This window comes from Babylonia areolata, chromosome 14 (assembly GCF_041734735.1).
Source record: "Babylonia areolata isolate BAREFJ2019XMU chromosome 14, ASM4173473v1, whole genome shotgun sequence".
Lineage (NCBI taxonomy): Eukaryota > Metazoa > Mollusca > Gastropoda > Neogastropoda > Buccinidae > Babylonia > Babylonia areolata.
In genome coordinates this window covers 15577390-15592158 of record NC_134889.1, presented here as the reverse complement: position 1 = coordinate 15592158, position 14769 = coordinate 15577390, and the positions used below count along the sequence as shown (strand labels likewise).

At 42.8% G+C, this 14769-nt stretch overlaps 1 protein-coding gene across 1 annotated transcript in view; it reads right to left on the bottom strand.

Moving 5' to 3' along the window:
* Positions 1-7410: 7410 nt before the first annotated feature.
* The window catches only part of LOC143289621 (uncharacterized), a 29428-nt gene continuing 22069 nt past the window's right edge, over positions 7411-14769 (bottom strand). The window contains exons 15-18 of the mRNA XM_076598664.1: positions 14422-14694; positions 13569-13841; positions 10359-10607; positions 7411-9452 (exon numbers count right to left, since the gene is read on the bottom strand). Coding sequence (XP_076454779.1) covers positions 8870-9452; positions 10359-10607; positions 13569-13841; positions 14422-14694 — 1378 coding nt within the window. The 3' untranslated portion in view covers positions 7411-8869. The remainder of the gene's footprint in view (positions 9453-10358; positions 10608-13568; positions 13842-14421; positions 14695-14769) is intronic.

The window sequence follows — 14769 nt, the reverse complement described above, 5'->3', positions numbered from 1 at the left end:
GTGGTGGTGTGAATAAGTGGCTGTTCTGTAAAGGGTATCCGCCGGGTGACCAGCTGAGAGCATCCAAAGGGGTGGAGGCCGGGAGGGGACTCCCGATGCAGCAAGGCCCGTCCAAGGCGCCGCCAGTTTCCGGAAGAGCCAGACTTTCTGTGGCCGTGTCAGACAGGGACTGAGCTTCGGGAGGACTTCGCTGCCGGCGCTCGTGCTGTCGTTGTGGAAGCCACGGCGGTAAAGGAAGAGAGCCTCGTTCCATGACAACCGGGACTTCAGGAAGTACCGGGGACGGAGCCAGCAACTCTGCAACATGAACACTGTCGGGAACAGCCTCAGTCAACGGCGCTTTGCTACAATGTGACGCCGAAACATTTCGTTTAACTTTAAAAACACTGAGAAGGACAGTAAATATCGACAGTGTTCTGACATTCATTTGGAACACACACACACACACACACACACACACACACACACACACACACACACACGCTTCAGCAAGTTTTGTCCAAAACCGACTTACAAACGAATCAACAGGATGGGGTGGGGGGGGGGGGGGGGGGTCGGAGGCAGGGGAGGGGGAGAGAACGAGTGGATGAGGAGGGTGGGGGGGCGGGGGTGAAGGGAAGAAGATGGAGGGAGTGGATGTAAGGAGGGGCACAGGGGGGCGGGTGGAGGGTGACGGGTGTAGTGGGCGTTGTTTGCATGCTTGTGCGGATGGAAATCTTTCCCAGAAAGGAACGAGAAATTAGCCCCCCCCTCCTCCCCCAACCCACCCAGCTTCACTCCCAAACCCCTAACCCCACACACCCACACAAGTATCACCCTTCCGCCCAAGTCTTTGGCTTCCTGACCAAGAGCTAGAAACAAACGACTGTCCGATAATAATTCAGTGACCCTTCACAATACTATGATCTTGGAACACGCCCACCTATACCTGCACCGCCCCTGGAAATAGATATGAAAAGAAAATACTGTTAAACTCATTCTGGCAGTGGATTAATATCTGAGTTATCCCGTTCAAGTCCTTGACCTTTAAGTTACAGGGAAAAAAATCATAAACACACACACACACACACACACACACACACACACACACACACACACACACACCCACACACACACGCACGCACATCAGACGCACGGTCTGTTACAAAAACGTCTTATTTTGCAAGCACACACACACACACACACACACACACACACTGAACATAATTGAACCGCTCATCCTTGCGTTGACCATGTCAATACCTTGACATGAGGTTTAAGCACACACACACACACACACACACACACACACACACACACACACACACACACACACACACACACACAGCCATGCAAACTTTCTTGCACGATTATACACTTGCACAACATATAGTACAAATATAATGTTGAAATCAATCCAAACCAATACCAAGCAGAAAAAAACACATAACCAAGATAAAGCAAATTATACTGTGTAACCAGCAAACACTGAAAGTACATCTTTTACGATAGTAATAATGATAATAATAATAATAACAATAATAAAAATGATAACAATAACAATGATAGAGCAAAAAAACAACAACCAAAAACCACAACAAAAACAAACAAAACATCCACACGCATAAAATAAAATAAAATAAAATAAACTTAGTCACAAAGGAAACTTGAACTCACCTAAGACAGTTCTTTTTCACTTGCATAATCAAGCACAATGTTCAACGATTCATTCACATTTTGAAGGGGGGGAAAAAAAGAAGAAAAAGCCAACGAAAAAACAAAACAAAGAACAACCCAAACAACACATACATAAACACACACTCGCAAAGAAAAAAAGATAATAATATAAAGAAAAAAAAGGCCCTTCTCACTCATTCACTAACACTTTCCTTCTGCAATGATTTTAAACTAATTTAACTTTGTGGAAGAAAGACCTTTCAATATAACTTGTAGCTGAACTGACCGCACACGAAACAAACGACACTTAGCATTTTCTGACGACTTGCACGTGATTTGCCTGCAACCCATTTTCAAAACGCACCAGTTTTGTGATCAGCGTACAAAAATGCGCCGTGGACTTTCTGCTTGTGTGTGTGTATGTGTGTGTGTGTGTGTGTTTTAATCATTTTGACTCACTTGTGTAAACAAAGTGAGTCTATGTTTTAACCCGGTGTTCGTTTGTGTGTGTGTGTGTCTGTGTGTCCGTGGTAAACTTTAACATTGCCATTTTCTCTGCAAATACTTTGTTAGTTGACACCAAATTTGGCATAAAAACACGAAAAATTCAGTTCTTTCCAGTCATCTTGTTTAAAACAATATTGCACCTTTGGGATGGGCACAAAAAAAAAAAAATAAAAAAGAAGCCAAATTATATGCAAGCTGATTTTACTGTTATATTCTTTTTTTCTTTTTTTTAATTCTCTAAACTTGGCACTTCGATCTGATATTCTGATGCAACAACAAGCGCAGTCATTTTTTATCATTTTTTGTTCAAACAGGAACTTCTTTTGCTAAGCATGGAAGTTATATTTATTTCGCATGTCTTTGGTGCACATAGTAAGAAAGGGAAATTAATCTGTGATTAATGTTAGGGGGCTTAATTTGCATTAAACTGATCTTTCTCATCTTAAACATTATATTTTGAAATTATACTCCATATATAAACAGCTTGTGTGTTTTACTCTCAGTGTACAGGGCTTTCACTATGTTCATTCGCCCAAGTGGTCTTTTTCGGAAAATACTAAAATCAATACGACGAGTGGACTTTATAGATATATTGGCTGACGTACACATATTTATATTCAAAGCGCGTGCTCATATTCTTCGCGAACGCGAACGACGCCATTTTGTTTCAAGTTGTTGACCTGCCCGTTCAATCCTATATTCAATCGACAGTACACGATAACATGTGATGGAAATTTGGAGGAGACCGTTAAATATTTATTCAGAGAAAGATTTGTGAACGCCTCATCACTTACTGGATTATGCCCCAAACTGCCATAAAAATATCCATAGAATCAGTCGGAATTCACAGTTAAAAATAATAAACCATGAGAGTTAATACCCTTGAATTGATGAAACGTAAAAATTTCCAGTCTTGACTTTTCTCAAAATGAAGTCCTTTTCACTTCATACGACGTTTAGAAGTACTTGTACTTGGCTCTACATGTTATTAGTCTAACAAAATACTCAATTTTCATATCAACTTTAAAACTATAAAACTAGAATGAACATAAAAGAGAAATTGAATCGACCATGTCAACCGGGTTAACTAAACTTGTACAGCCATCTGGCCCAAAGTATCTTTCTGAACTCATCCATATCTATACCCCGTCTCGCCAGCTCCGTTCTTCCTCTGATACTCGACTTCTCAGGATACCTCACGTCAGAAGTAAGACCTATGGACACAGATCGTTTTCTTTTCAGTCGCCAAAGACGTGGAACAAGCTCCCTGATAACCTCCGTCACTCTGATTCCCTCGCATCTTTAAAAAAAAATTTAATCTCGTCTCAAAACTCACCTTTTCCCTCAGCAATACGTTCAGTTGTGGCAGGCCCACAACTACATGCATGTATATGAATGTGTATTGTGTGTGCGTGTGTTTATGTAAGTATGTGCCTGCCTATGTGTGTGTATGTGTTAGGGTAGCTGTTAGATACACATGTATGTTAAAATGTATGTATGCAGTGTGTGTGTGTGCGTGTGTGCGTGCGTGCGTGCGTGTGTGGGTGTGTGTGTGTGGTCACATTTTGGTGTGTGTATGTAACATAGATATAATGTTTTATGCTATCAAAAGCGTTTTTGTAAAGCACCTAGAGCAGATTTCTGGATAGTGTGCTATATAAGTATCCATTATTATTATTATTATTATCTAGATCCAGAGAAAACGGCTAAATGTTGCAGTGTTATTGCGGCGATAGCCACGTCTCCTTTACCGCGGACGTAAAAAGAATTTCTAATTGACCTTAAAGATTTTTTGAATGCCCAAGATACACCAGAATAATATGATTTTAACAGCGTTCTCACTGCGAATACCGCAATCGATTTATCGCCCTTTAAAAAAGCATGTTTAAATATTATATTTTTGAACGTCAGCTAAGGAGCCACGATAGTGTAATGGGTAAGACAGTTTTTTTCTCACCCAAACACGCGGGGTTCGAATCTGCCGTTAGGATTTTTTTTTTTTTTTTTTTCTTTTTCTTTTAACCCGGAGCTTTACAATAACAAATACAGAACACATTTTAACGATTAGATTTTTTTTTAAGTGTATCACAAGTGAGTCTTGAAGGCCTTGCCTCTCTTATTCTTGTTACGATTGTAATGGAGAGACAGACAGGCACATGCGTTGAGAGAGAAAGGCGCGCACACAGATCCCCATACACATAACATGCACACACACGCGCACGCACGCACACACGCACGAACACACACACACACATATACATACACAAACATCCACACACTATAGCACTAACACACACACACACACACACACACACACACACACAAACACGCATGCACGCACGCACTCACATCCGCATTTATACACACAGCAAACTTAGAATGTTCCTAACTCCACGGTAAATTCCATATACTTGGGGAACATTCTTAATTAACTCTAAGCAAACTTCGAATGTTCCTAACTCCACGGTAAATTCCATATACTTGGGGAACATTCTTAATTAACTCTAAGCAAACTTAGAATGTACCTAACTCCACGGTAAATTCCATATACTTGGGGAAGATTCCTTAACTCTAAGCAAACTTACCGCTGCAAAGATCACCTCGTGAAACCCACCTCTGGACTTGCATTTCTTTTCTCACACGCAAGATACCAAGGAGGCGAGAATCCCCACCCCCCACCCAAAAAAAAAATCCCGGCAGTGTCGGTGTCGGTGCAAGGGAACTAACTGACCGCCTGAAAAATCGTGTTCCAATGGAGCGGTATTTGTATTTGTATTTGTATTTGTATTTATCACAACAGATTTCTCTCTGTGAAATTCGGGCTGCTCTCCCCAGGGAGAGCGCGTCGCAAAACTCCAGCGCCACCCCTTTTTTTTTTCTTGCGTGCAGTTTTATTTGTTTTTCCTATTGAAGTGGATTTTTCTACAGAAATTTGCCAGGAACAACCGTTTTGTTGCCGTGGGTTCTTTTACGTGCGCTAAGTGCATGTTGCACACGGGACCTCGGTTTATCGTCTCATCCGAATGACTAGCGTCCAGACCACCACTCAAGGTCTAGTGGAGGGGGAGAAATTATCGGCGGCTGAGCCGTGATTCGAACCAGCGCGCTCAGAATCTCTCGCTTCCTAGGCGGACGCGTTACCTCTAGGCTACCACTCCACACATTTACCTCCTATTCGTCATTTTCGAACGTTTCTGACCATCAGTGAACGATTTGTGCCAATTTCGTGGAGTCTGTGCACGTCTGTTTCCCTGACCCTTTTCCATCTCCCCCTTCAAAATATATTTCTGTTAATAATTACGATGTAATAATTAATTGCTATGTTTTTAAAAGCGAATATGTGAAATGCTTTTATTTCAGAACATATGTTTATTACTCTTGTTTAATCAAGTAATCCGCGTGTGTGGGGTGGGTGGGTGCGGGTGTGTGCTGATTATCTGGTTGCGGTTTTCCGTAACGTATCTTTATTCTTATCTGTCTATTATAATCAATGTGCAGTATAGTAGGCTATGTTTATAATTATATTCAAATAATGTTTCTTAATTCTCTCTGTTTTTACATTAAGAATACTAGTTATTACCTGCAGTGTGTGGATGTATGTATGAAACAGTGTATAAGATATTTTTTACATTTGTATCTTCGTAAAAGCTGTTGTTGACTTTTACAGTTATGGTCCCCATGTTGTTTACTTGTCTATGTTGTGATAATGCACCTGACCAAATTTCTCCAGTTGGAGATAATAAAGTTATTCTTATCTTCTTAGCTTATCTTCCCACCCATTCCTACATATCCACCCCGTGTAATCTGCAGAGGAAGAGAGAGGAGTAGCGAAGCAAGAACTGTGTGATACATGATGATAATGTTATCGGTAGAGAAAACGACAGCAAACAAAATTATGTTTCTCCAAGGTAAAAAGATGACTACCACCCCTTTCTCTCTCTGTTTCTGTACCTGCTCCACCTCCCCCCTATCTGTCTCTCCGATCTTTTGCTCCCGTGTGTGTGTGTGTGTGTTGTGTGTGTGTGTGCGTGTGTTTCCGTGTTGCATGCGTGTGTGTGTGTGTTTCATGCTCTTGTATGTACACATTCACATGCCTTTCCACCAGCCAACACCTTCACACACACACACACACGCACACATATATATATATATATATCACAGAGGTGCAAACCCATCCACTACCACCACTCCAACACAAACACACACATAAACATATTCCCACACGGATAACATACCTCACACACATGCGAGCCGTACATGTGCACACACACACACACACAAACACAACGCACATGTCACGCACACATAAACACTCACACTACAAAGAGGTACACCTGCATCTGACTCAGCTGAAATGCTGTTCGGTTGACCAGTTGTGTGTGTGTGTGTGTGTGTGTGGTATTTTGTGTGTGTCTGTGGTGTGCTGTGTGTCTGTGGTATGTTATACGCTGTAGTATGTTGTGTGTCTGTGATATGTTCTGTGTTTGTGATATGCTGTGTCTGTGGTATGTTGTTTGTTGTACAAATATTTATTGGTTTATTTATCTGTTTGTTCATATTTTCTTATTCATTCGTGTGTTTTTTGTGTGTGTGTGTTTTGTTTTTTTTCCATTTATTGTTCATTTACTTTTAAATATATGTATTCAATTATGCGCGCGCATACACACACACACACACACAAACACGCGCGCGCGCGCAGACACACAACCACATAGAGAGAGAGAGAGAGAGAGAGAGAGAGAGAGAGAGAGAGAGAACTAACGAACGAACGAACGAACTTTTTTAATGGGGGAAGTGGAATAAGCATGCACATGCTTTTTTTTTTTACATCCAGCCCTCAGGGCAAAGAGAAATGAAACAAAAATACTCGAAAGGTTATAAAAGTACACACATAACATTCAAATACACCCAAATGCAGAGAGAGAGAGAGAGAGAGAGAGAGAGAGAGAGAGAGAGAGAGACTTTTATGTGTGTCTTTGTGTCACATGTGTTCGTTTGTTCGTGTGTCACTGCCATGTGTGAAGTGTGTTTGTCTCTGTGTCATATGTTTGTGTGTCACGTGTGTTTGCGTGTTTCTTCGTCACGCGTTTGTATGTCACTGCTGTGTGAGACGTGCGTTTGTGTTGTTTCTTTTTCTCACGCGCGTGTGTGTGTGTGTGTGTGTGTGTGCGCAAAAAAAAAAAAAAAAAGTATTTAGGATTCACTGAATGATATATATATATATATGATAGTCAGTCGTGTCCGACTGTGACCATCAGAACAGCAGAGGAGGAAACTGCTGTTCCGACTATTTGGGCTTGAATTTGATTATAGTGGAGAGTGTCTTGCCCAAGTACATCCCCACTCTCTCGGCCAAGAGGGTTTCAGGACTGTCCGTGTTGGGATGGTTCCCAAAGGCCAACTAGCCCACGAGGCTGCAGCACTAAGAGCCAGTGCAATTTTGCCTCCTAGTTTGAGAGTCATAGTCCTTCACAAAAGACTATGCTGTAAATGGTTTCCCATTGACTGGAGAAACCATTGATAATACAGCTCTCACTTTGCTGTTGGCCCAAATGTGAACTTATGTCAATCTGTGATATAAGCCGAGTGTTGGGCCTAACTGAATTAACTGCCAATAAAATATAGGGAAGACCCGGACCCCTCGGCCTTGTGGCTTATGTTTTTTTTAAATTGTCTTAGTGGCTTTCAATCCTTTCGGTCACATGCCCAAGTTGCATGTTGGCCTGTCTTCTCGCCATGCAAATGTGGCGCCTATGTGTTGCAAACTGGTGTGCTGAATGAAAAGAAACGACAGCCGATTTTTGTCATGAAGAGTACATTCATTTTTTGGAGTTTTCAGAGCTTGTGAATGGCATGAGTGAGACATATACAGCTGTAAACAAGACCTGCATGTCAAAGGTTATGGTGAGTGAAGACGCTTCTGCTCAACCCAGTGACAGTGGTAAATGGAGCCCCTCGAAATAAAAGTGTCAGGGTTAGGGCAAATTGGTCCCTTGGCCATGAGGCAAGTTGGCCTCTGGGGCCGACCTGCCACGGATGGGTAAGCCAACATGCCTCCTTTAAAAAAAAAATGTAATTTTTCCCTTGATAATGCACTGATTTATCGGAATGACGATGAGAATAGTTTTGTCAAATGACAAGACTGCTGTTCGGATTGATTAGAACAGTTTGTGTTCAAAACATAAAGCGACCAAGAAATGGCCAAATGAAGGCAAATAAATCGCTGGACTACAGGTCGTCATCATCATTAGAGGAGGACGAGGTCTCCATTGTTTGTCTGTTCACTCGGTCAGCAAGTAAAGAAAAGGGAGGAGACTGGGTCCGGTACACACAGTATAAAGACTGGGCCCCTGTGGAATGTGCGGGCCTTGAGAAAAGGTCAGTTTACGTTTGTCACAGTTGCGACTGTAATTAAAACTCCACTTACAAATTACTGATGACCCAAAGATCTCTAAAAAGTAACTTATTTTCCCTGGTTTCATTCCCTTCTAGTCAGGCAGTGCAAAAGTGGACACGTGCGTTATTTCATTTGCTGATAATTTGAAAGAGGTGTTAAAAGAAACTGCAATATGGACTTCCGTTTCTCCTTTTCATTAGTTTAAGCAACAAAGCGCTAAAAATCCAAAGTATTGTTCTCTTTTCTGGTTATCAGGAAATGATTTTTCACCATCATCATCTTCTTCTTTTCCTTTTCCTCCTCCTCCTTTTAAGGCCAGTCACACAGCTGCGCAGTCACATTGAAAACAAGACCAGCGGGGCATGCCATTTTCACAAGTGACCCGAGAACGCATTGGAAATACGAGCTGGCGTTGTCAGGGTTGGCGTAAAGATGGCCGTGTATGCATGAGTCGTTGGGCCGCCAGTAGTCACACAGCTGCGCAGTCACATTGAAAACAAGACCAGCGGGGCATGTCATTTTCACAAGTGACCCGAGAACGCATTGGAAATACGAGCTGGCGTTGTCAGGGTTGGCGTAAAGATGGCCGTGTATGCATGAGTCGTTGGGCCGCCAGTAGTCACACAGCTGCGCAGTCACATTGAAAACAAGACCAGCGGGGCATGTCATTTTCACAAGTGACCCGAGAACGCATTGGAAATACGAGCTGGCGTTGTCAGGGTTGGCGTATTGATGGCCGTGGATGCAGTTTCCTGACTGGGTGGGGGTGGGTGTAAGGGCAGACCTGACGTTGAGAACGTGGTGGATGCAGGTGAGGGCGGTCTGGGACCACACTGTGTTCGGACGGCAGGACATGAGAAAGGCCCTGCCCCCGGCGTCACACTGGATGAACCTGGGATTGAAAAAAGAAAAGAAAAAAAAAAAGTTGCTGACATGGCTCTTTTTTTTTTACACACTATTATTCTTCAGTGTTTGTGTGTGTGTGTGTGTGTGTGTGTGTGTGTGTACGTGTGTGTGTATTGTATTGTATTATATTGTGTTGTATAGTATTGTATTATTGTATTACTCTATTTTCTTACTACAGATTTATCTGTGTAAAGTTTGGGCTGCTCTCCCCAGGGAGAGTGCATCGCTATACTGAGAGCGCCACTCATTTTTTGTGTTTTTTACCTGCCTGCAGTTTTATTTTTCCTAACGAATTGGATTTTTGTACAGAATTTTGCCAGGAAAAACCCTTCTGTTGCTATCGGTTCTTTTACGTGCGTAAACTGCAAACTGCACACGGGACCTTGGTTTAATCTGGGATTGAAAAAAAAGAAAGAAAAAAGCAAAGAAAGTTGCAAACGCGACTTTTTTTTAAGTATCGGGTTGTTTTTTTCAATGGCGTGTCTGAGTGTGTGTGTGTGTGTGTGTGTGTATGTGTGTGTGTGCGTGCGTGTGTGTGTGTGTGTGTGTGTGTGTGTGTGTGTGTGTGTGTGTGTGTCTAAAAATGAAATAAAATTAAAACAAATCCATTTATTTTATTTTCATTAACATGACATATATATGTATACAAAGATGAAACGTGAACAAAACGCATCAAGCCCATCAAGAATATAATCCCAAGACCGTTAACACACACACACACGCACGCACACACACGCACGTGCACACACACGCAATCCCTCCACTACACATACATACCACACACACCCCCAACCATCACCTCCCACACCACCCCACACTTCACACACACCCTCATGCCCACAGCCCGACAGACCCCCCCCCCCCCCCCCACCCACCCCCGCAAACTAATTACTTTGTGCGATCGGGTGGGTAGGCGTGGTAGTACTGGTGGTTGGCCAGAGCTTTGGGGTTACAGACACTGCTGATGTTGAAAGTGGTTGTGCCAGGGCCCGTACTGCTGGCCTGAGTAGGGTCAGGGGTGGTGGTGGGAGTGGGGTTGTGGGGGTAACCGTGGATGCAGGTGAGGGCAGTCTGGGACCACACGGTGCCAGGAGCACAGGGCATGACAAAGGTGCCGCCCCATTCGTCACACTGGATGAACCTGGGATGAAAAACAACAACAAAGAAAATTTGAAACCATACTGTCAACCCCTTTGACAAAAAACAGAATAAGAGTAAATAAAAGCTGCAAACACAGATCGTTTTAACGCACTCAGTACGGCCAATCCTCTCTTCTCTTCTACACAGACCCCTCGGATGTCCAGTGGGTGTCTGAATGACCCAGCCTTTAGCTTACGTCGTCAGAATTGTGGTATTCTCTGTCAACATTCACCTCTTCAGTATAACAGCCTTCCGCTTGCAATATTTTGATGATGGTAATTGGGGTGAAACGCTGTTAACGTCGTCCCTTTCGCCGTTCGTATGGAGAGAGTTAATCATTGTTTTTTTACTCACTTGTGTAAACAAAGTGAGTTTATGTCATAACCAGGTGTTTGGCTGTGTTTGTGTTGTGTGTGTGTGTGTGTGTGTGTGTGTGTGTGTGTGTGTTTCTGGTAAACTTTAACACTGCCATTTTCTCTTGAAATACTTTGTCTGCCAACACCACATTTGACTGAAATATAGTAAGAAAAGAACTATTTACAATCATACCAGTGATAGGTTGTAAGTCTACCGAATCAAGCCGTATTTCCGGATCATTAGGGAGGGTGTGCAGGCCTGCTTTCCTTGGGGACTTTCTGTCACTTGCAGCGCGAGAAATTGGTCATATGACGTCATGGGAAGCCCACCACCTCAACTAGCTTTTCTGGGTTTGCAGTGCCTTTCTTCAGACAACGTTTCGGCAGAGTTTGATCACATCATTATATTTGCTCAGACTGAACCAAACAGTAAAAATTATCTTGAAAATAAAAGGTCTTTGACATATACAGCATTTTAAATGAAAGCAACTTGGTAAGTTTATTAATATTAAAAAAAGAAGAAGAAAAAAAGAAAAACAGAAAAAAAGTTACAGATTTCTCTGATCGAGATTTAGCGTAAATAAATGACAGAAAGCAGATCATGTAATCGGCTTGAAACCTTTGCTTTAACCGAATACATATAATAGATCCTGTCAACAGTTGTCCAAAACAACAATTTCACCTTCCCTCAATTTCAAAAAGACAAGAAAAAACCTACATGCTGTGGATAAAATGATGCCTCAAACTGATATTCAGTGTGTCAGGTGTCTCCAAAGTCGAAGCCAGATGAGGTTCTGTGTTAAATTTTAAACAGATCAGTTCGAATACTTTTCTGGCAGAGATGTGACAAGAAATACGTTCAAAGTAAACATAGGAGATTAAAGCAAATAACTGGTGTAATTATAAAAGGAAATATAGCTTGTAAACTTGCAAAATGACTCACCGAAATAGTTCAAAATCCTGTCGTCAGAACAAGTGTTTTCCACGACGAAATTTCAGCCTTTTGGTGACAAAAAAACAACAAAAAACAAAAACAAGGAAACAAAAAAACGGCAATGGAGACGCGCAAGCACACGCGGTTCTCACTAAAAAAAAATAAACGGGGAGTCCTGACGAAAAGACGACGAAGTGGGCCTGCACACCCTCCATATTAACTCTCTCCATACGAACGGCGAAAGAGACGACGTTAACAGCGTTTCACCCCAATTACCACCATCAAAATATTGCAAGCGGAACGCTCTTATACTGAAGACGTGAATGTTGACATAGAATACCACACTTCTGACGACGGAAGCTAAAGGTTGGGTCATTCAGACACTCACTGGACATCCGAGGGGTTTGTGTAGAGGAGAAGAGAGGACTGGCCGTACTGAGTAAGTTAACGGTTTATTTAGTTGAGGCTCATTCCGGATTCCGAAAAGACCATATCACCGCTTCCCAGGTGCCGGAACGTAGGCTGTGATTGGTAAGAAGACGGCATGACCTCATTTTTTTGTTGTTCACAATGAAAAGAAAAGAAATATAATTTCTGGATAGAACACATACAGTTACACAAAATACATCATCAACGTGTTACTGCACATGAGTATCTTCAAATGGATATTGATTTGACTGGAATGTATTTAAATGAGAAATTGAATATATTGAGTCATAGTTTCCGGATGTAACTAAGCTTACACGGTTCTCCGCAGATCTGGAGAAAATCGGCTACGTGTTCTCGTGTGCTTGAGCAATGGCAACATCTCCTTCACTGCGGACTTTAAAGAATTTCTTAAACGCCCAAGATGTACCAAAATAACATGAATTAAACGGCGTTATCACTTCGAATATCGTAACCGATTAACCACGCTAAAAAACATGATTCATTATCATTTTTGAACGTCATTTGTAGACGCAGGTTAGCAGCGTGTGTAAGACAGTTTCCTCTTGCCCAAACATATTAGGTGCGAAAATGCATAATGGTTTGCTGTTTTTTTCTTAACCCGAAGCTTTATAATATCAAATACAGAACACATTTTAATGAATTGAACAAATTCAATTATTTTCTATTCTAGATTTCTCATTATCTATTCTTTTAAGTGTGTATCACAAGTGAGTCTTGGTCTTGCCTCTCTTCTCTTTCATGTTGTATGTGTGCGCGTGTGTATGTTTGCATGTGGGTGGGTGTGGGTGTGTCTGTGTATGTGTGTGTGTGTTTGCAAAACAAAGTCATTTATTTTGTTTTCACTGCAAGGCACATTTTATACACACAAACACAGAGATAGATAGATACATTGATTGATAGATACATGTATGTGTGTGTGTGCACTTTTCTTAAGAATATTTCATTATTGATAAACAGGCGATACAGATGGACGTGAACAAAGAGCAACAAGCCCATCAAGAGTATCTCCCCCCAACCCCCAAACACACACACACACACACACACACATATATATATATATATATATATATATAAATATACAATCCTTCCCCTCCCAAACATACACCCCTCGCATCCAAGCCATCCACCCATCCCACACCAACCCACACTCCACCCACATCCCTACACCCACAACCTCATCCCCACAAGCGTAGAGACCCACTTCCCCACACAAACTAATTACTTTGTGCGATCGGGTGGGTAGGCGTGGTAGTACTGGTGGTTGGCCAGAGCTTTGGGGTTACAGACACTGCTGATGTTGAAAGTGGTTGTGCCAGGGCCCGTGCTGCTGACTTGAGTAGGGTGATGGGTGGTTGTGGGAGTGGGGGTTGCTTTAAGAGTGGGGGTGGGGTTGTGGGCGTAACCGTGGATGCAGGTGAGGGCAGTCTGGGACCACACGGTGCCAGGAGCACAGGGCATGACAAAGGTGCCGCCCCAGGCGTCACACTGGATGAACCTGGGATTCAGAAATGAAGTACATAAAGTTTCAGACACGGCTCTTTTTAAGACTTCTTTCTCTTCAATGTTGTGTGTGTGTGTGTGTGTGTGTGTGTGTCGGTGTCTGTGTGTGTCTGTGAGTGTGTGTGTGTGTGTGTGTGTGTGTGTGTGTGTGTCTGTGAGTGTGTGTGTATGTGTGTGTGTGTGTGTGTAAAAACTTAAATGATATATACATGCGTGTGTGTGTGTGTGTGCTTTTTTAAGAACTGATATTAATAACAGATGATACAAAAGAAGCATTAACAAAGAGCCACAAACCCAATCAAGAGTATCTCCTGAAACCAAGAAAAAAACAATACAAAAACACACAAACACAATCCCTTCCCTACACAAAGTACACCCACCACCCTCCCCTACCACACACACACACATAATCCCTCCTCTACACAAACGTTCACCCCACACACCCCAACCATCCACTCATCCACCATCAATCACTTCCCACACCACTCCAAACTCCCCCGGCACCCCTCCACCCACAACCGCACCCCCACAGTCAGACAGATCCCCACACCCACTTCCCCACACAAACTAATTACTTTGTGCGATCGGGTGGGTAGGCGTGGTAGTACTGGTGGTTGGCCAGAGCTTTGGGGTTACAGACACTGCTGATGTTGAAAGTGGTTGTGCCAGGGCCCGTGCTGCTGACTTGAGTAGGGTGATGGGTGGTTGTGGGAGTGGGGGTTGCTTTAAGAGTGGGGGTGGGGTTGTGGGCGTAACCGTGGATGCAGGTGAGGGCAGTCTGGGACCACACAGTGCCAGGAGCACAGGGCATGACAAAGGTGCCGCCCCAGGCGTCACACTGGATGAACCTGGGATTCAGAAATGAAGTACATAAAGTTTCAGACACGGCTCTTTTTAAGACTTCTTTCTCTTCAATGTTGTGT